General features: G+C 43.0%; 1 protein-coding gene across 2 annotated transcripts in view; it reads left to right on the forward strand.

Annotated features, from left to right (window-relative positions):
• The window catches only part of LOC147725449 (uncharacterized), a 250,903-nt gene that overhangs the window by 133,644 nt on the left and 94,226 nt on the right, over positions 1-23,033 (forward strand). Inside the window, exon 3 of one of the 2 annotated variants that reach the window (XM_086964116.1) lies at positions 16,389-16,496. The exons of the other annotated variant lie outside the window; for it this stretch is intronic. Coding sequence (XP_086820242.1) covers positions 16,389-16,496 — 108 coding nt within the window. The remainder of the gene's footprint in view (positions 1-16,388; positions 16,497-23,033) is intronic. 2 annotated transcript variants of the gene reach the window in all.

Genomic DNA, 23,033 nt, shown 5'->3' on the forward strand with positions numbered 1-23,033 from the left:
ATTGCTTTAAGTCACAGTTCATCCGCTCCACAACACTATTGCCCTCAGGCCTGTATGGAGACAAAAATTTGACTTGGAACCCTAATGAACCCATGGCATCCTTGTAGGCCTTAGAGGTGAACGCTGGACCCTAGTCCGAATGGAAGGTGCCACATGCAAAAATTCCCACAAAGACACGCAAATCTCTTATGAAAGTTCTGGCATCAGTGCTCCTTTGAGGCCACAGTCACACAAAGCGCGTGCAAGAGTCAACTGCTACTAAGATGTACTTATATGCAGCAAAGACCGCAGTGATCCAAATAAACACACGCAAGTGGCTTATTAGATATGTATAACTGAGTTTGGGGCGGGCGTGCAGCAGAAGAAGGCTTAATTTGCTGACAAATGCCACATTGAAGGACAAAATCACACGTTTGTTTATACAAACCCCGCCACCAATATCGTTGTTGAAGGAGAGATACAGTAGCTGATACGTCGGCATGCGCCGAAGCCATCCCCGCATGGGCTGCTGTAATCAAAGCCTGTCTGCGGTCCGCGTTGGAATCAGTCTGTCACAAACGTTGTTAATTCTCATATAAGGAACTTTATCAGGACTTAAGTGATAAGTGTACTTTGAAGGGAAACCCTTAGAATAATTACCTCCCTTCTCAGTTGCGGCAATAGCTGCCAAGATGTCATCATCAATCTTACTTTTGGAACGTGTAACCGCTGCCACTGCAAATGTTGCTACTGCTGTCTTTGCAGCTTCGTCTGCGAGACAGTTGCCAACAGCGTGAACTCTCACGATCTGATGACCCAGAGTATGAATTAGAAAAACGAGTGGGTGACGTTCTTTAAGTTCCGCCACTCTAACCCAGATCATTTTATGTTTTATTGTGCGACGTTTGGAGTCACGATAATCATTTGGAGTCCAAAAGGGTAAATTGTCATTGAAAAACTGTACATAGTAGTAGGAATCACTTACAATAAGAGTAGTAAAACTGGGGTCCGCGTACTCCAATGCAAGCATCAGAGCACGTAGTTCTGCTAATTGGGCAGTACAGTCCCCTAATGTCTGTGTATGCACGACATCGGACTTGAATTCACTATCCACCATTGTACCAACCACAATTGCACAGGCCTCGGAATACGCGTGTCTAGAACCTATAGCCGCTTGAGCACTTCCATCAGTGTAAATGATACAACGAAAATCCTCCAGTGGGCACATAGTCAGAGGAGCAGGATGAACAAACTCATACTGCTAAAACTCCTGAGTCTGCAAAGAGGAATTGAAAGTGAACATTACATCCGGGGATGTCAAGAATGTAACCCATTGTATTCACCTAGGGTGCAAAACCTTAGAATTTGGTACACTGGCCTTCATCACTGCCTGCAAGGCAGGGTACGGAGTAACAACCACACTGTGTTTTCCCTGCGACAGTGCACGTTCCTTAAAAATCGCTTTTGCACAGCTGTCAAAACTTTTTTCACAGTGGAAAACCGCAACTTGGCCGAAGTGTACAGGTGTGACTTGTAAGCAATAGGTACTGTGTCTCCCTCATTAAAAGTGAGGTACGTGAACCCCACCACCCCTGGCACAATTCTTATCACCAGGTTTGTGTGGTTATCACGAGTCGACAAGAATTTAGATTTAAGTAGGTCAGCCTGCAAAGATTGCAAGATGACTGAAGGTTCTGGCACTCTCTAATAAAAGAGAGAGGGAACCAAAACCAAAGGGATAGGGTACCAGTACTGACTTTATGTCAAAAAAGATTCCCTTTGGGCACCTTAATAGAGAGACACCAATTCTTATTACTGCATACACACCTCAAACATGAACAAATATATTGAAACAATGTTTAAATCATAGTAACATAACTCTATAACAACAAAATTAAGTCTGCGAAGTTTATTCAGATATTTTTAAAAAACAATTAAAAAAGAGACATAATTAAAATTGGGAACACAGACAATATATAGAAGAACAGAAATATACAAAAAACATAGACACTTCCTATTGCTAGAAAAGGAGATACACTAAGAATTGATATTCCGCAGCTGTCAGAATAATCCTTAATTCATGTGCAGTGTATTTCTCCCTTTTATTTCTCAACGCGTTTCGACGGACAAGTGTGTAGTAGCCGCCTTCATCAGGAATATATTAGCTGTCTTCCCAACTAAACTTCTGAAATCAAAACACAAAATGCCTTAGAATCCAGAACAATAATATTTAAAAATAGCAAACTGAAACCTGACACCTGTACAGACTAAGTATGTTGGAGTTATGGGTTATCTACACATTGCTTCTAAATAAATAAATTACACATGACAGGCCATTAACATTCATCATATAGTCATACAAAACAGTGCTTCAGATATTTCGTATATAGACATTTGTACAAACAAATTCGATAAAAAGATATCACCTAAAAGGTAACAACAGTTGAAAATTTCATATATAAACACTTGTACCAACAAGATATCACCTAAACAGGTTACAACAGTAGAAATAAACTCTTGCAGTAATCACTGCAAACAGTGAGTCCAGTTGAACAAACCAAATGGTCATATAATTGGTCAACAAATGGATACCATATATATAGGTCTAGACATTTTATTATGGTTCATACTGGCTGATGGACAATTTCACCAGGGTGGCAAACACAACAGTGCTACAGGAAATGTCTACGTTTGCGCACATACCTCAATAGCAAGACTGCCTAAAAAGGGGTTAAAAAGCCTCCTTTCTTAATAAACGACCAGCGTGAGGCCCAGAGATGGATTCGATTTGCACAAGAGTATCTGTAATAAAAGATATACCGAACATGAATGCATGTATATGCCCTTCTTACAACCTATTAAGGTGCCCAAAGGGAATCTTTTTTGACATAAAGTCAGTGAAGGTTCTGGCAGCCAGCACGATTTGGAGAAAGTAGGTTGTATCAACGCATAAAGCGGCTTGATACGCTGGGCATATTCCGGAATGTATGTACAACTGAAATTCAAAAAGCCCAGTAAGGATTGTCATTTTTTCAGTGTTGTAGGAGCGTGCAAAAGAGCACATTTCTACAAGAAGTGAGGAGCCAAGCCTCTTCCTTCATTGTTGAGCTCGTGGCCCAGGAACAACACTGTGTATTCTGCAATGTGTGATTTTAGCAAAGTTGAATTTATAGCCTCCTGCAACACGGCACAGATGCGGCCATAATTCGTCGTCTGTGAGATAAATGTCATCCACATACGAACGTGCATCTGCGTCGAGCCTCTCAAGCAGAGAGACAAGACGGGTAGCAAAAATGCATGGACTGTTCTTGTAGCCCATGGGCAAACAAAGAAATCTTCTGCGAACTGCAATGCCTGCTCTTTCAGCACCGTGTACGCGGAAGCGGGGAGGATCACCTCCTCCCCTTGCGGAGCAGCTAAAACAAACGGTGGGGGCCAGTCGACCTCCGCCAACAAAATGTCATAAGTAGTCGTTAGATTTTCCCAAAAGACCCCTTTTATGGTATGTTCTATGTCACCTTCAATCACAAGGACTATTTCATAAAGCCTGTCAGGGGGAGCCACTCTGGTGTCTGCTGTCTCAACCGCAACAAAGGTGTCAGTCACTGTCACCTTCACTTGTGGACTCAGCGCCTTTCGAATGATGGTAATCTCCACCGCGCTGTCCAGCAGGGTCAGAGCCCATGTCAGATTCCATAGCTGCGTTCTCACTATCTGTGGCATAACTCACTGTTACAGCAGCAACTTTCTTCTTCTGAAACTGGGTTCTCTGATGTGGTGTCTTATCCTGCTTGCCTTTTCCGTAAGCCTTACAAGGCTGCTCACGGTTTTGTTGGGCACCTTGACCTCTGCCTCCGCCTCCTCCAACGGTGGTTGCAATCAATGTTTCCTGCAAAGAGCGAGGAGAACGTTGTTCAGGAACCTGAAGCCTATCAGGTGACTTAATAGTACTGCGGTCGTGCGAATCATACTTACGCTCAACAGGGGCAGGCGTAGGGGAAGCGGGACAGGAACCCTGTTTCTGCTGCTGCTGCTGCTGCTGCTTCCCCTGTTTTTTGTTCTTACTCCAATTTTGTTTCTGAACTTTTGGGCGGTCATCTTTATCAGATGACCCTTGTGAGCTTGCTGCTTTTCTTTCTTCACGAAAGGCTTACCACCTAAACTATTACGGCCCATGGTCTTATAAGCCTCCGTAATAATTTTCGGCAACTGACAGGGTTTGTCTGCGTCATGCACCTCGCGTGGAGCATTAGAGACTTGGAAACTTACAGCATCTCCCTTGACATTAGTAAGGACGAGATCACGTACAATATCAAACGCTCCCACGAGGTGTATTCCCAACTCCACTGAAGCCTCTGGTCCGTGCTCACATTGAACACGCTTGATCACAGTTGGCAAAACAGTCATTGACGGACTGCTGGAAAAATCACCCCCCAAGTTGTACACTCAGTCACATCAGACACTAAGTCTTTCGCACTAAGTCTTTCTGCAAACTCACTGTGAGAATCCTGTGTTTCTCAACAGGACTCATATTTGGGAACACTGCTTCCAGTTGGTCAAATTTCTCGGCAAGCCCAAAAGGCATTTCTTCCTTATCTTGGGTACGCTTGCCCATGACCGCATTAATCATTACGGGTCTAAGTTTGAGTCTGCCACCGCCAACTGGATGCGCTGCACCAGCCGGGCCCCACCCGGGAGGTTGGGAGAAATTTTGCGAACCAGACCCCTAATAACTGCTACTGAAGAGGCATACAGGGGTCAGAGCTGTTGGGTTGTCAAAGCACCCGCCTGGGAATGCTGAGTGTAAGCAGCCAACACAGGCCAAGTAGCGCCTGGAATGGACAGCGGTCCTTGTCTGACCGCTGTAATAACATGTGGGAGGGCGCCATTAAACCAAACGGCATGCTGCCAAACAGAAATCGGAATTTCTACTGTTCGATATGGAGCGTACTCTGCAGGAACATCAACGGGTGTATATGAGTGATAAACACCAGAAACCGCATCCACTGCGGGAAATGTGACCTAAGAGTAATACAACTCAAACGGGTACACCACGTCAGCAGAGACTACAAAAATCACCGCCTGTCCCTCAAGAGAAACGAGGTTTTCTGCAAGTGATTACGCACAGCGACATGACTGTGAGCTGGGATATCAACCGCAGCCATATCGAAACAGTAATAAAGAGCACTAGACAATACTAGAACGCACAACTGGGTTGTAATTCACAAAAGGCAAACTTTGAAAATGAACAAGCTTGTAACAACCTATGTTAATATAGGTAGGTCTTTAATCCGTCACTACCGTCAACCGGAAAGAATAGTGAGGGGGTTGTAGACAGATATAAGCACTACTCAAGTGTCTCACAATAAGCCCACACTCGTTGGCGGCGCCATGTAACAGGGATTCTGCACAAACACAGAACTGTGCACAGAGACTTAGGACCTCAGTGAATTAGGGTGTGCCAAAACTCACCTTAGTACCCAAAATACCCTACCAGACTAGCAATCAGTGTCACATTAGCTCCTATAGCAAAACAACCAATGATTAGACAACCTCGAACATGCAAACTAGAACCATCTCAGGAATGGTGGGAAATAAGAACACTCTTTTGTTATACGCTCATACCAGTCCACAACAGGAATTAAATAGAGACACAGTAAGGTTAAAATGTTTATTTTAACGACGTGATCTCAAGCGCAGTATTTTAATCAACACCAGCATACATATGGATAATAATAATATGGACAGCATGGTTACAATTCCATAAAATACAAAAGGAGGAATCATGTTACAATGATAGTGCAAACAGTTGATAAAAGCGCCTATTTAAAACATCCTCTCTATCTAGGAACTATGTATTATAAAACTATAGAAGGTCTCTGGAGTAATCTTAGGGGGACCCCATTTACCTGTCCTTCAGTAAGTGTAAATTACACCAGAATCGGTTAGTCTCTCTGCATGCCTGGAATCTTCCAAGTGTGTGCAATTCTGGCAAGTGTGCTATGATAAAGGCGCCAGAATCCTACTCGGCTTGCAGCAGCCAAATTGTTGGGTCTAGAATGTGTTACACGGACAAGCCAATAAACAGGCTTGCGTTATGATAACCTTGGTGGCTTAGCACTCACTGTACAGACTGGGGATTCGATGTATGTCTAGAGATGTCGAAAAACAACCCATTTCCCATGTATAGACCTTCATCCAAGCTAAGTCAGCAAAAACAGCTAAGCAGTGTCATGTGCAAAAGCAGCAAAGGGGAAAAATGCCGTTTAAACTTCGAATAAGCCATGCTAACTTAACATACACACAAAAGAGGCCCACAAATCATACAACATTTTCCTTCCATCTCTTTTTCCCACTTAATATTTTCTTATTTATTCCTCACCTACCACTTGTAAAAGTCTGCCCCAACCATCCTAATGCCTGACTTACAGCTATGCAAGCAGTAGAAGTGCAAAATAGAAATATCCATTTGAAAGAAGCGTTTTTGCTTTCATTTTCTGGTGCAACCCTGCCAACATTGCACCGGAACTGTAAGAGTAGTACCAGAGGTTGCAAAGAACAAGGCATGTTGAGAGCTTATTATGGACTCTAGAGACTGCACTGTGAGGAACTCTGTCCATCTCTATCTAGGGTTTTTGGAAGTACAGAAGAGAGGATAATGGCAGCAAGTAGCCAGTATCAGATGTTACACTCTTTCCCTTTTCTATTCCTCCGAGACATAATAAATCAGGTCTTAAAAACAAGTCCACTTGGACTCCATCCCTCAATTTAGTACACAAGGATATAGAGGCTTTTGAAAGATGCATAGATAAGAGCATAGAAAATCTTCTGAAACAAAAAATTTGGACACCACATAATCTTAGCAGAGAAGAGAAAAGAGCATTAGAACTCTTAGAAAAAGATGAGACCCTAACCATTAAACCAGCAGATAAGGGGGGCAGTATTGTATTGATGGAGACTATAGACTACAATAATAGAATGTACAAACTTCTTAATAATAAAGACCATTACAGTAAATCCAACAAGGAAGAATGGCAGACCTTGAAAGAAGAAATAGGAAGGATGCTTAGACAGGCCAAAGAGGACACTATAATATGTGATGATGAGTTTAGATTTATGATGAATTCAGATCCTCTAATTCCAGCTCTTTATGGCCTCCCCAAGGTCCACAAAGACCTTAAAGATCCACCGATGAGGCCCATAGTCTCATGCATAGGGTCCCTTACAGACCTTTAAGTAAGTATGTTGAAGTATTCTTACAGCCCATAGTCCAAAAACAGAGAGCATACATCAAGGACACCACTCATATGATCCAGAAAATCGAGGGCCTTGCGTTTAATCCAGACACACAGGTACTAGTGACTTTGGATATAGAAGCGCTATATACGAACATTCCGCAGGATAGCACCATTGAGATTATGGAAGAAATTTTAGGCACCCAACAAGATGTAACTGAACACCACCAATTTTTCATCCTGGAATGTATCACATTAATCTTAAAGAACAACATATTTCTCTTTCAAGATAACCTTTTCAGGCAAATCAAGGGGACCAGCATGGGGGCCACCTGTGCCCCTAGTCTGGCATGTCTGTACGTCTCTAGGTTTGAGGACACACATATCCACAATCCTGTTGCCCCTTTCTATGAGAATATCTCAGAATGGGGAAGGTACATAGACAACATTTTCTTCATCTGGACAGGAGAGGAAGAAACACTGGATGAATTTCTCCGTTGGTTAAACCTTGGAGATCCCAATCTGAAGTTCACCTCACATATTAATAAAGAATATGTAGAGTTTTTGGACATTATAATGAAACACACTGACGGCCACCTAACTGTGGAATTGTATACAAAACCCACGGATAGAAACACAATGCTGCATTTCCAAAGCAATCATCCTGCCTCACAGAAAAATAACATCCCTTTTGGCCAATTCTTAAGGCTCAAAAGGAACTGTACGTCAATGAAGGATTATGAAAAACACGCAGACAACCTTAAGGAGAAGTTCCTAGATAGGGTTACCCCAAAAAAATGATCAGACACGCGTACAAGAGGGCCAAATATTTTAATAGGGACAATCTGTTTCTACCCAAAGAAAAGACCCAAGATCCCCAAGATCCCATCATGTTTGTTACTAATTTTTCACAAGTGAGCCATAGAGTAAAAAACATCATAAACAGGAACTGGCACTTAATAAAAGACAAAACCCAGATCCCGATTCCCAGGCCTATTTTCTCATATAGAAGAAACAAAACCATCAGGAATTGCCTGGTACATACGTATAGAGAAAGGAGCACAAACAGTCAGCGCACCATTGACGATACCCCTATGCCAACAGGAACATTCCCCTGCTCAGGGTGTGGTAACTGCACGAGTATTATCAAAGGCAAAACAGTGACAGTTAATGATAGATCGGTGAATATAAAAAGCTTCATGAACTGTAGGACAAAAAATATCATATCTGATCCAATGTCCTTGCCAGAAATCCTACATAGGGGAAACGTCCAGAGAAGTTAGACTACACTTGAATGAGCATAGGTCAGCCATAAGGACAAACAAATTAGGGGCACCCCTCACTGAACATTGGAGGGACGCAGGGCACCAAATTGAGGACCTGAAATGGTGCGGACTAGAGAAAATCACAGGAACCAAAAGAGGAGGTAACCTGGATAATAAGAGGAAAAGGAGGGAGCAATTTTACATGTCTTCTTTTAACAGTGTAAGATGTGGACTGAACTCGAGGGAGGATTGGGAGAAGATAATTCTGAACTAAGAGCACAACTTATGTAAATAAGTATCTCCCAGATCTAAATGTATCCGTTTCCGAGATTAATCCAGTACACAAGATAACAATAAGCGGTATTCGTTTTACAAAGCCCCTCATAAACAATGAACAAAGTAACCTGTCATCTAAAATGAATAATGTGTTTAAATTAGGTCACTTTAACCAGGTGCCACATAGCGAGCTTTAGCCCTATATAAAGCCCCTCATAAACAACGTACAAAGTAACCTGTCATCTAAAAAGAATAATGTGTTTAAATTCGGTCACTTTAACCAGGTGCCACATAGCGGGCTTCAGCCCTATAGTGGGTGACCAAAAAACAATGTCTCCCTCTTTGCAAAATCCCAACCCCAAGGTAAGTGTTTATAGTAACATTTATAGTAACATCGGGTAGGCCTGTCTATAACAAAGAAAAGCGTCACGGGAGACGGTGACGTGGTGCGCTCTAAAAAATGGAGTTTCATCATCTCCATAGCAACGCGGTAACACAGCAATTAACATGCGTCCGGTTGCTATCTTAACCAATAGCAGATGGCCTCAGAATACATAGATAGCCAATGGAGAGAGTGCTACCAAAATAATAATCCGCCGTCAAAACGAACCAAACAAAGAATCATGTAAATAGAAACGTAACAGAGGCGCTCATGGAAGTATCACGCTCTATTTATTAAAATGCCCTTTATATAGACAAGGCCCGTGGAGTAAATGAACTGCGGGGTAAGTTATACGCCGCCGAAGTAACAACGTTACCATGGCAACGTAAACGCCGAGAGAACAAACGCCGCCATGGCAACGCGTCCACGCGTCCACGCTCCCGTCTAGGCAGTCGTCATAGTCACCGCGTTCACGGCGTTTTGTGGCGCCAAATCAATTAAAAACCACTATTTAAGCTACCGCAACACACGGTCTGTTCATTTCAACAGAACGCCGTGCGGTGAACATAAGAAGGAACTGCCAGGAAGGAAGGAGCAGGGAGGCCGACTGCTAACATACTGGTAAGAGGCGCGAACAGTGCTCTAGAGACTTAATGCTCAAATAATAATTTTAAGAATAGACCCAGCGCTAGGACATAACATTAAAGGTCTAAATTAACAAAGTAAAAAAACGATAGAATTTAGAGTAAAAGCCTGAGCAGCAAAAAGGCTTAGAATCCATTTAAAATTTAGAGTTTAAGGAATAGAACACTTTTAGCAAATAAGATTATAATGCTGAAAATATAATTCCCACAGATATCAACTAATGACAGAAGAAGATGTCAGCGAAACTTACCTTTACCTAATTGAAAGAGGTTGTGGTTCAAAATCAACCGTCCAGCTCCCACGGTGAGTGGCAATAGAAGGAAATGTACAACAACTTAAAAGGAGAGCAAGTAGAATATAAAGAAATATATTTATTAATATCAATACTCACCTCACAGGGAGCACAGCACCTAATACACAGAACGGTGGCTCCTCCTGGCAGTAAAAGACACGGCAGAGATATAGCCCTATCGAGGTATGTGTCTACTTATAGAAAAGCAATGATACAAATACAGCTGTGTTGGTTAAAAAACAGGGATATATACATCTGTACCTTTATACCCACAGGCAGATTAAAAAAAGGGAATTAAATCTCTTACCACTGGGCATACAAGCAAAAGTTGAAGGAGTGGAAATCTAACTCACCCACGACTTCGGTATGAAAAAGGGTTTTCATTATAAATAATTCAAGCATGTGTCATAAAATGATCAAACACAGTACTTATTAAGTATATGTATGTCTTTATTTAAGAAACAGAGCAACTTTGCGAATAATCGTTAAGCAAAGCACCAAGGTCCATATCATCAAAAAGGACTCCTGGTAGAACTAAAAAGTTCAAACCACATGGATAATCAAATCCATTTGGATCAACAAGGTACGCACCTGATTCATGGGAGGTACTTCTTTTTTGGTAGCGGAATCACTGGGGGTCCCTAATATAAGGGTACACAGGTCCAAGGGGAAGGCAAAAAGAGATAGTAGTATATATAAAAAATCTGTCAATTGCACTGTTGGGGAAAGGCACAATAGAAACAATGCTCAATGGAACGTACTGAGTATATGTATGTAAAGTAGAAAAAAACTGATTATCCTAAATCAGGGGGGTTAAGATGTAAGAGTGCTCACGCAAAAAATTTATTTTATGTATTTTACTCGTTTGGTAACTTTGTGTTTTATGATTTTAATTGTCTAGAATCAGTCCTGATGAAGGCATACTAGAAAAAAGCCGAAACGCCGCGTCGACCTTTTGATTCTGTGATTTTTAACATTGTGATGATCATATTTATGGATAAATGTTTTTAATGTGTTTTCATATTGTGCAATGTGTAATAAAATTTAAATACTGTGACCAAACGTTTGTGTTGATATGCTTTTAATCTAAAAATTTCCCATATGTGTCTGCACTTAACAAGTGAATGTACTAGTTTGATTACATATATCCGAATTAATAGCCCATGACATTTTCACTGTCCCAGGCCTATTTTACTAAACCCACGTATGTGCAACTTTCCTAAAATTATTTTAAACAAAAACCGTTTTATTTAGTAGAACTTTTTTCAATATATATTGAACTTGTTCAAATAAGTGTGTATATATTTTGCCTTCCCCAGGGTAAAAAACACCCTAGTCCACAAAAGTGACACCCATTGGTTCCACACCAAGAGACAACATCCTGTCCTACGAACCCGGACGTTTGTTCTTTCTTTAATGACATTCTCCCCACCGTCCTTTACAAGGTAGAGTGGGGTCCTCCTACTTGTTTTTACACTCTTTCCCTTGCACACTCACACAGAGTTACATTAACAGGTGCCACTTGCAAGGATTCCCAAGAGCTTTGTTTAATGGACTTATTTCTTCCCCGTGAGACATTTTAAATTTAAGAGCACAAGTTAGCCAGGGGCAAAATGACCAAGAACTCTCACTTTTCACTGTGCATGGAGGGAGATTTAGGGTAAAAAAGAACAAGGGAACCCACAAGGTAAGTAAGGACCTTGGGTGGCAATTCATATACAGAAACAGTGGTCCTTAAACAAATATAATCTCAGGTACAATAAATATAGACTGAAATCAGAGCTATATCACATATGTCCAGCAGGACAGTAATTTAATAATGAGAAAAGTTGGGGCAACCGTAGTTGCAAACATTAATGTAGTAGGACACAATCCTGTATCCTCTCTAGGACACAACAGGTACAAAACAAACACATAGATATTTCAGGCAAGTTAAGTGAAGCTTGTTATATTGCAGGTATTGTCAAGCTTTTATGAGACAGTAAATGTACTAGCTTTGCACAATGGAATAATGCACAGAACTGTCAAACAAGAGTCGACGATGTTTCGATCCTTTCATCAAGATATTAGGATCATCTTCAGGACATTAAGGGTACATGCCTGATACGATAAAAGAAATTGCCTCTGTAAGAGGGAAAAGGGTTGGCAGAGGGAGAGGATAGAATTTGAAACCTGATGGTGAAATCTAAAAACAACAATTTGTTATAACGCGAGTACTTTCCAATCTGCTGTGTACGTGAGAGAAAAGGTTTTAAGACCTAAAACATGCTGTGCCAAAAATGGGCCTGTGAAAGTAATGGCGTGAGGAAACTGGTTGACAGGCCAACGGTGGACGGTACAGCATATTCAAGCCGCACTGGTGTGCAACTGGTGCCCGGCAAAACCATGCGCAACAACATGCTGTCAAGGGCGCTCAAAAAAGTGGCAAATCAGGCAAATCAACTGAAACCACAGCGATTAGTTACATTGGTTGTGAAAGTCCATACTCCAAGCTATAAATTGTACTGGAACAGACAAGCACATGAGGTGGTAAGAACACTCAAGACCTTATGCAATTATGAGCCGTCACGGGCGCTCAGCAAAAAGTTGGTGGCACAGGACGACTTTGCAACAAGGCTTCTTTCTGCTCCTCTGTTGGTTCTTTGTGCACATCTCTTGATTCTTTCTGCACATTTATTTGTCTTTCTGGACTTCTGTTGCCTCTTTCTACACTTCTATTGCCTCTTTCTGCACCCCTGTTCCTTAATTTTGCACTTTCCATGCTTCTTTCTGCACCTGTCTTGCTTCTTCCTGCACGCCTGTTGTCTCTTTATGTAACTCTTTTGCCTCTTTCTGTACTTTTCTTGCCTTTTTCTGCACCTCTCTTCCCTCTTTCTGCACACCTGCTGCCTCTTTCTGCACCTCATTTGCTTCTTTTTGCTTCCCCGTTGTCTCTTTCTGCACTCATTTTCCTTCTTTCTGTACCTTTCCTGCCTGTTTTTGCATCTCACTTGCCTGTTTCTGCACTTTTCTTGCTCCTTTCTACACCTCTGTTGCTTCTTTAAGCAATTCTCTTGTCTCTTTGTGCAATTCTCCTGCCTTTTTCTGCAACTCTCTTGCCTCTTTTCGCACCTCTGTTGGCTCTTTATGCACCTCACTAGCTCCTTTCTAAACTTCCCTTGTCTCTTTCTGTGCCCCTGTTGCTTCATTCTGCACTTTCCATGCTTTTTTCTGTACCTGTCTTGCTTATTTCTGCATCCCTGTCGTCTCTTTATGTACCTCTTTTGCCTCTTTCTGTACTTTTCTTGCCTTTTTCTGCAGTTTCCTTCACTCTTTCTGCACGTCTGTTGCCTCTTTCTGCACCTCATTTGCTTCTCTCTGCACCCCTGTTGTCTCATCTGCACTTGTCTTCTCTCCTTCTGTACCTTTCCTGGCTGTTTTTGCATCTCACATGCCTCTTTCTGCACTTTTCTTACTTCTTTGTACAACTCTGTTGCTTCTTGCAGAGCAATTTCTTGTGCACTTCTCTTGCCTGTTTCTGCACCTCTCTTTCCTATTTTTGCACCTCTGTTCGCTCTTTCTGCAGCTCACTTGCTCCTTTCTTCACTTCTCTTGCCTATTTCTGTACCCCTGTTGCTTCATTCTGCACTTTTCTGCACCTGTCTTGCTTTTTTCTGCACCCTTGTTGTCTCTTTCTGCACCTCTTTTACCTCTTTCTGTACTTTTCTTGCCTTTTTCTTCACCTCTCTACCCTTTTTCTGCACACCTGTTGCTTCTTTCTGCACTTCTCTTGCTTCTTTCTGCACCCCTGTTGCTTAATTCTGCACTTTTTAAGCTTTTTTCTTCATCTGTCTTGCTTCTTTCAGCAACTCTGTTGTCTCTTTCTGCACTTGTCTTCCCTCTTTCTGTACCTTTCTTGCCTGTTTCTATACTTTTCTTGCTTTTTTCGACACCTTTGTTGCTTGTTTCTGCACCCGTTGTCCCTCTTTGTGCAACTCTCTAGCCTCTTTCTACACCTCTCTTCCCTCTCTCTGCACCACTCTTGCCTTGTTTTGTACCTCGGTTGCTTCTTTCTGCACTTCCCTTGACTCTTTCTGCACCCTTTGTGCCCCTTTCAGCACCTCAGTTCTTTCTGGACTTCTCTTCCTTCTTTCTGTACTCCTCGTGCCTCCTTTTGCACCTCTGTTGCTTCTGTCTGTATTTCTCTTGGTTCTTTCTGCATTGCTCTTGCCTCTTTATGCGCCCCCCTTGCCTCTTTGAGCATCTCTGTTGCTTCTTTCTGCACTTCTGTCTCCTCTTTCTGCATCTCTCTCCTGCCTCTTTGTGCACCTCTGATGCTTCTTTCTGCGCTTCTATTGCCTCTTTCTGCATCCCTCTTGCTTCTTTCTGCAGCTGACTTGCCTCTTTGAGCACCTCTCTTGCTCTCTGGACTCTTTCAGCACCTTTGTTACTTCTTTCTGCATCTCCCTTGCTACTTTCTGCACCTCACTTGCCTCGTTCAGCACCTCTGTTGCTTTTTTCTACAGATCTCTTGTCTCTTTCTGCACCTCACTTGCCTCTTTTAGCAACCATGTTACTTTTTTTTCAGATCTCTTTCCTTTTTTTGCACCCCTCTTTTGTTTCTGCACCTCTATTGCTTCTTTCTGCATCCCCGTTCTCTCCTTCTGTACCTTTCATGCCTGTTTCTGCATCTCTCTTGCCTCTTTCTGTACATCTGTTGCCTCTTTCTGCGCTTATCTTGCCTCTTTCTGCACCCCTTTGCCTCTTTATGTTCCTCTGCTGCTTCTTTCTGCACTTCCATTGCCTCTTTTTGCATTTCTCTTACTTCTTTCTGCACCTCAATTGCTTCTTTCAGCATGTCTGTTGCTTTTATGCAGATCCCTTGCCCCTTTTTGCACCACTCTTGCCTGTTTCAACACCTCTGTTGCTTTTTCCTGCAGATTTCTTGCCTGTTTCTGCACCCCTCTTTTGTCTTTCTGTACCTCTCTTGCCTCTATTTGCACCCCTGTTCCCTCTTTCTGCACCTCTCCTGCCTGTTTATGCACCCCTGTTGCATCTTTCTGTACATCTCTTGCCTCTTTCTGTACTTCTGTTGCTCTTTCTGCACCCTTTGCGCCTCTTTCAGCACCTGTTACTTCTTTCTGTACTTCTCTTCCTTCTTTCTGCACCCCTCCTGCCTCTTTCTGTACCTCTCTTGCATCTTTCTACACCCCTCCTACCTTTTTCAGCACCCCTCTTGCCTCGTTTTACACCTGTGTTTGTTATTTCTCCACTTGCTTCTTTCTGCACCTCCCTTGCCTCTTTCTGCACTTCACTTGCTTTTTTTCTGCAGCTCTATTGCCTCTTTCAGCACCTCTGTTGCTTCTTTCTGCACTTTCCTTACCTCCTACTGCACCACTTAGTTAGAGGATGTTTTAATTCCCCTGCCTTTATTGTACTAGGGTCATACACGTAAGCTGATACCAATCATAGGGGTACCCCAAACCATAGTGTACCCTAGTGTTTGTAGGTGTTTTAACTGTATTCTAAGTGTCTTTCAGCATAGCACTGGCTCTAGTCCTGGTTAGTCAGACTCAGTTACCACCAGTACCCGTCAGCAAAAAGTTTGGGGCACAGGATGACTTTGCAACAAGACCTCTTTCTGCTCCTCTGTTGGTTCTTTGTGCACATCTCTTGCTTCTTTCTGCACCTTTCTGGACTTTTGTTCTCTTTCGGCATTTTTCTTGCTTCTTTTTTCTTCCTCTTTCTGCACATGGCCTACCTCTGTAGGCACAGTTAGAAATTACAATTTAAAAAACCTTTGAAATTCACTGAAAAAAACATAAATTTAAGGGACGTCATCATTGATGTCACTGACCATGTCATGAATGATGTAATATGTGACGTCATCAGAAGTGCATTGCGGGGGCGCGAGTTATAGTTAGCTCAACTAACTATACCGGCCGAATTTCTCTGGTTTTGTACGAGTGAAATGTCCGACTAACTATTAGGTCCCTGAAACCTGTTTTTTTCAGTGAATTTCTAAGGTTTTTTAAATGCTAATTTCTAACTATAACGTCCCTGAAACCTATGTTTTTTTTCAGTGAATTTCAAAGGTTTTTAAATGCTAATTTCTAACTATAATGTCCCTGAAACCTGTGTTTTTTTCAGTGAATATAAATATATGTATTAATATATATATTTCTTTATACTTTGCTAATGTGAATTTTGTTATTTTTGTCCTTTTTTGTAAATGACTCAATTGAACATTTGAATGAAAGAAGTTCCAATGTATTTGTCTTATTTGTAAAGTCTAATATTGAAATTCTCATTGTATCTTTGAAATTTAATTGCAGAAAATGGAGAACAAAAGCATTACAATAAATTGGCTATTCTTTTAATATTTCTCTTGGGAATACCAGTATGTTTCTATTGCAAGAGGATGCAAAAGCCGAGAAACAAAGGTAATCATGATATTTTTCAATTAAAACCTGGGAGCACATGTACGATCCAGTCTCTGTGGTGGACATTTTTCATGACTCTCATGTTGCCTCGAGATTATCAGTCTTATTAAGCTCTATGTCTGATGCAGGATTAGAGCATTTATTCAGCCATTATATCACTTTTTGTCCCCTCCTTACATGTCAGTAGTGCTCCATTGCCAAGCTTTTTCTCTCACCTATACCCTGACTGTCTGTGCCAACTACTGACATCCTCATCTCAAGGGTTATGTAAAAAATCTCAAGCTGTACATTGTTATGCCGGGCCATAAGCAGGGATAGATGTTTTTCGGCGCATGGCCTAAGAAACAGAAAGAGGTCTTGGATTTGACAGGTACCCATCACAATATCTATTAAACATATCACAATATGGTGGGAGTTTTGAAACACAGCACATTTTCCAGTATTTTTTTAAGTATTAGAATTATTCTACTATTGTGATAATTAATAGGCAATGAATTCTCTTACAGCACAGTGAGTCAGGAACATTGAGATTTTTTTCATTAAATGTGTGTCAAATGGTGTTTCACTAGAACCTCGGACCAGTAAAAATTGATGAGAAGTGAGAACAGAATAGAACATAAAAGTAATTATGCACAGAGGTGTATGTTATTCCTACAGGCATCTTTATCAAAATGGGATGCATTTCTAGCCACTCTTTAAGAACAATGAAGGATAATAATTCATTGAGCATTAAAGGCAGTTTTGAACACATTGGCACATAGTAATGAGTACATAAATAGGGTGCATAAAAAGACATAGTCTGCACCTCATTTCCTTCTTTCTGCACCCCTGTTGTCTCGTTCTGGACTCGTCTTCCCTCTTTCTGTACCTTTCCTGCCTGTTTTTGCATCTCATTTTCCGCCTTCTGCACTTACCATGCTTCTTTCTGCACCAGTCTTGCTTCTTTCTGCTTCCCTGTTGTCCCTTTTTTTTGACCTGTTTTCCTCTTTTTGCACTTTTCTTGCCTTTTTCTGCAGTTCTCTTCCCTCTTTCAGCACGTCTGGTACCCCTTTCTGCACCTCATATGCTTCGTTCTGCACCCCTGTTGACTCTTTCTGCACTCATCTTCCCTCTTTCTGAACCTTTACAGCCTGTTTTTGCATCTCACTTGCCTCTTTATGCACTTTCTTGCTTCTTACTACACCTCTGTCGCTTCTTTCAGCAATTCTCTTGCCTCTTTGTGCACTTTTCTTGCCTATTTCTGCACCTCTCTTGCCTCTTTTGCACCTCTGTTGGATATTTCTGCTACTCACTTGCTCCTTTCTGCACTTCTCTTGCCTCTTTCTGCACCGTGTTGCTTCATTCTGCACTTTCCATGCTTCTTTCTGCACCTGTCTTGCTTCTTTCCGCACCCCTTTTGTCTCTTTATGTACCTCTTTTGCTTCTTTCTGCTCTTTTCGTGACTTTTTCTGCAGTTCTCTTCCCTCTTTCTGCATGTCTGTTGCCACTTTCTGTACCTCATTTGCTTCATTCTGCAGCCCTGTTGTCTCTTTATGCACTCGTCTCCCCTATTTCAGTATCTTTCCTGCCTGTTTTTGCGCCTCACTTGCCTCTTTCTGCACTTTTCTTGCTTCTTTCTACACCTGTGTTGCTTCTTTCAGAAATGATCTTTCCTCTTTGCACACTTTTCTTGCCTATTTCTGCACATCTCTTGCCTCTTTTTGCACCTCTGTTGACTCTTTATGCACCTCACTAGCTCCTTTCTAAACTTCTCTTGCCTCTTTCTGCACAGTGTTCCTTTATTCTGCACTTTCCATGCTTCTTTCTGCACCTGTCTTGCTTCTTTCTGCACCCCTGTTGTCTCTTTAGGTACCTCTTTTGCCTCTTTCTGCACATTTCTTGCCTTTTTCTGCTCCTCTCTTCCCTCTTTCTGCATGTCTGTTGCCTCTTTCTGCACCTCTCTTGCCTCTTTTTGCACCTCTGCTGGCTCTTTCCGCACATCACTGGCTCCTTTCAACTCTTCTCTTGTCACGTTCTGCACCCCTGTTGGTACATTCTGCACTTTCCATGCTTCTTTCTGCACCTGTCTTGCTTCTTTGTGCACCCCTGTTGTCTCTTGATGTACCTCTTTTGCCTCTTTTTGCACGTTTCTTGCCTTTTTCTGCACCTCTCTTCCCTCTCTCTGCATGTCTATTGCCTCTTTTTGCAACTCATTTGCTTCTTTCGGTACCCCTGTTGTCTCGTTCTGGACTCGTCTTCTTTCTTTCTGAACCTTTCCAGACTTTTTTTCAATCTCACTTGCCTCTTTCTGCACTTTTCTTGCTTCTTTCTACATCTCTGTTGCTTCTTTCAGCAATTCTCTTGCCTCTTTGTGCACTTCTCTCACCTGTTTCTGTACCTCTCTTGTCTCTTTTTGTACCTCTGTTGGCTTTCTGCACCTCACTTGCTCCTTTCTACACTGCTCTTGCCTCTTTCTGCACCCCTGTTGCTTCATTCTGCAGTTTCCATGCTTCTTTCTGCACCTGTCTGCTGCTTTCTGCACCCCTGGTGTCTCTTTATGTACCTCTTTTGTCTCTATCTGCACTTTCAGTGCCTTTTTCTGCAGTTTTTTTCCTCTTTCTGCATGTCTGTTGCCTCTTTCTGCACCTCATTTGCTTCTTTCGGCACCCCTGTTGTCTCTTTCTGCACTTTTCTTCCCTCTTTCTGTTCCTTTCCTGCCTGTTTTTGCATCTCACTTGCCTCTTTCTGCACTTTTATTGCTTCTTTCTCACCTCCATTGCTTCTTTCAGCACCTCTCTTGCGTCTTTTTGCACCTCTGTTGGCTCATTCTGCACCTCACTAGCTCCTTTCTGCACTTCTCTTGCCTCTTTCTGCACACCTGTTGCTTCATTCTGCACTTTCTATGCTTCTTTCTGCACCTGTCATGCTTCTTTCTGCACCCCTGTTGTCTCTTTATGTACCTCTTTTAATTAATATGGAATTTCCATCAAACTGAAAAACATGTCATCCAAGCCGGCCTATCTCAATTCAGGTTTAAAATAAAATAAACCAAAATGTGGGCATCTTTGAAATATTTTATGAAGAACAACTGTATGTAAAAATGGTCAAAGGCATAAGTTTTCCCTGGCTCACCTGATCCAATAATGGAAACATAATTAATAAAAGCAATTCTTACAAAATATTTTCAAACCAGCAAAAACTTCTTTAGAAGGTGTGCTTAATAAAGTTAGATTTGATCACAGTGTATTCAGAATTTATAGGCTGCCCAATTTTAAATAGTTGTCCAGTCTTTCTTTTTAATCTGTGTTTATTGTTTTATAAAGCCATACATAGCAATCATATAGCAATGTCTGCGCTCCCATAGGTTCGCAGGATGAGCTATGTCTCCATCAAAAGCTGTTACTATATAAGGCAATTCTCAATAATCGTCCAATCGCACATATACCTATTTCAATAGGAGCATATTGTCTATAGTGTTATGCCTACTTTTCAGCAATGCTTCCGGTGTGCCCAATCTTCCAATCTCAGAATCCAATATGTACATCAGGTACGACAAATCTCGTTTCAGGATATTTTGGGGACCATACCTACCCATCGCCATGTGTTACCACATTCACTCACCACCAGACCAGGCCCCTACCACCTTCCCTACTCCAGGTCCGATCAAGGGGAACCCTCTGGAGTCTCCTCAGCAGGGCCCACCTCCAAATCAGTGTCCGGTATCTGAAGTGCTACCACTAATTCTTCCCACGCTCTGGCTGCTTCCAGGGCCTTCTCATTATTAGTACCTATAGCCTGCTGCAATCTAACTGAACTCTCACTTTTGGCCCATTTGTTAACTCCGATTTCCACTTCCTTATTGTAGCCCCCCGTCGTGACTTCCATTGGGCTGTGATCTCTCTCTTAGCAAGCAGTAAGCCGAAGTCCAGAAACTTGCTTGTGATCTTTGTCTTAGGGGTGTGTGGGAACCAATGCAATATACAGGTACACATATCAGTGTCTATACGGCACTCTGTAATGCCACAAAGCAGATTGACTACTTCCTTCCAATATGTTCCCAATTGTCCACAAGTCCACAGCATATGAGGTAACTCTGCCCCCTCTAGGCCGCAACGCAGGCACTGGGCGGTATCCATCCGGAAATATCGGTTGATTCTGGCTGGGGTTAAATAAGTCCTATGCAATATAAAGAAATGTATTAATTGAAACCTAGCAATCCGTGTGCTCTTCCATGCCCTTCGGATCAATTGAGCCCACGTCGCTTCCGGTATTTCCTTCCCAAAATACTCCTCCCATTTTCCTCGTAACTCCGTCAACGGGCGCAGGCCTTCCGTGCAAAAGTGCCTTTAGAGACTTGTAATCGCCTTAAACGTCCCAGCAGCTATCACCACGTATTGACACGTCATAGAAGTTTGGGGCTCTGAGAACCCTTCCTTCCAGTGGTGCTGTATAGCTGTGATCAGGGCTGCATGCAGCAAATAGTCCCCTCGCGGCAAATCATACCTTTCCTGTAGTGTCTGAAAAGGTAGTTGCACCCCATCTTCATACAAATCCCTCATGACCTGGAGTCCTGCCGTTTCCCAGTCTGCTAGCGCCAACCAATCCCCCCCATGTGGGAGGGCAGTGCACATGCCCTGGGGAATCTCCAGTGCATATGGGCGACTAACGTTGACTCTGTAATGGCTACGAATCCAACAATGCCCTAATGTCCGCTCTTCAACAGTGAGCGACCCAAGGTGCAAGGGTTGTTGTAACACAGTAAATGAAAGTACATGCCGTAGGATCCACCGACACTCTTGGCCCTCTGGGCCGCGAAATTTTTGAGCCACTGCTTGTGTCAGCCACTGCAGCTGAGCCGCCAGGGGATAACGTTCAAAATCCGGTACTGCTAGCCCTCCATCCACTCTGGGTCTCATCATGGTAGATACTGCCACCTGTTTCCTGCCAATTCCCCATAAGAAGCCACTAACCATTGACCTAAGCTGCCTAAAGGGTGCACTCGGTATCCAAATCGGCAATGTCCGAAAGTATTAAAGCAGGCTGGGGAGCGCCACCATCTTCATGAGCACCACTCTCCCGGCAACCAAGAGCGGCAGAGCACTCCAAAAAGTCAGGTTCCCTCGCAGCCTACGTAGGGCCCTTCCCAAGTTCCCTTCCAGCAGATCCACAGGGGCATGATAAATCTTGGTCCCAAGATAGGGCAGACATGTTGGGTCCCACCGAATTGCCACTACTCGATCAGGGCCTCCTGCCATTGGAACCACCGGGAAGAGACAAGTCTTCTCCTAATTAACCCCCAGTCCCAACATTTCTCCGAACACTCGCAGTCGTTGTGTCGCTCCTTCTAGTGCCACCCCCGTGTTGGCCAAGAAAATTAGTAGATCATCAGCATACAGGGATATATATATAGTTCCGTGCCCCGCAGGGTCAGTCCTTGATAATGGCGCCCTAGCCTAGCCTGTACAGCCAACGGTTCAATAGCTAACGCAAATAACAGCGGTGACAGCGGGCAGCCCTGTTGCGTTCCTCGACCTACTGCACAAGGGGAGGATACAGTCAACCCTGTCCACACCCTAGCTGTCGCATCCTGTTACAATAATCCCGTCCACCCCACAAATGTCTCCCCAAGTCCAAATGTACGCATAGCGCGGTAGAGATACAGCCACTCCAGACTATCAAATGCCTTTTCTATGTCCACCAAGAGTACCGCGGCACTGGGAGCGTCACCATGATCTGCATCCAATATACGTAGGAGGCGCCGTATATTAACGGCTGTGTTCCGAGTTTGAATAAAACTCGCCTGATCACGATGCACTAAGTGTACCATATGGGGCAAGAGCTGAGTCACCAGAATTCTGCTTAATATCTTATAGTCAGATGTCAGCATGGATAACAGGCGGTACGCCGACTTATCCATTGCTTCCCTTCCTGTTTTCAGAAGTGGGACAATGACAGCCTCCCTCATAGAAGTTGGGAGCCTCCCCACTGTCCGGGCCTCTTTATAAATTCTCACCAATTTTGGAGCTGGTAAGTCAATGTAGGTTAAATTAAATTCAATTGGGAGGCCTTCCGAACCCGGTGTCTTATTACGCGCCATATGCTTAATTGCACTCCGTATGTCCCCCAGCATAATGTCCTACCCTAGCTGCTCCGCTTGTTCCTCCTCTAATCGGGGCAGTTGTATACCCGCCAAAATTTCCTCCAGTGCATCATCAGGGCCCCATGTGACTCCTTTACAACTCATCATAATATTCTATGAACAGGTCGTTAATCCCTCTTTGGATATAAACCGGAAGTCCCGGAAGGGTCCAGGTTAGCTAGCCAAGCCAGCAGCGTATTCGCTTTGTGACGTTCTGTGTGCGCCCGTGCCAGGTAAGCCCTATAACCATGGCAATGCAGCCTCTCTATTTGATCGCCACCTCCTCCCTTGCCGCCACTAATTCATCCTGTACTTCCGGGCGCTCAGGCTGTTCATCTCTAACCCTCGCAACCGGGTTCTGCCGCTTCCGGCTCCCGGAGCAACGTCTTCCTTACTCCCGCCTGTTGGGCAATACACAT

Source organism: Lissotriton vulgaris, chromosome 3_2, assembly GCF_964263255.1.
Source record: "Lissotriton vulgaris chromosome 3_2, aLisVul1.2, whole genome shotgun sequence".
Classification (NCBI taxonomy): Eukaryota; Metazoa; Chordata; class Amphibia; order Caudata; family Salamandridae; genus Lissotriton; species Lissotriton vulgaris.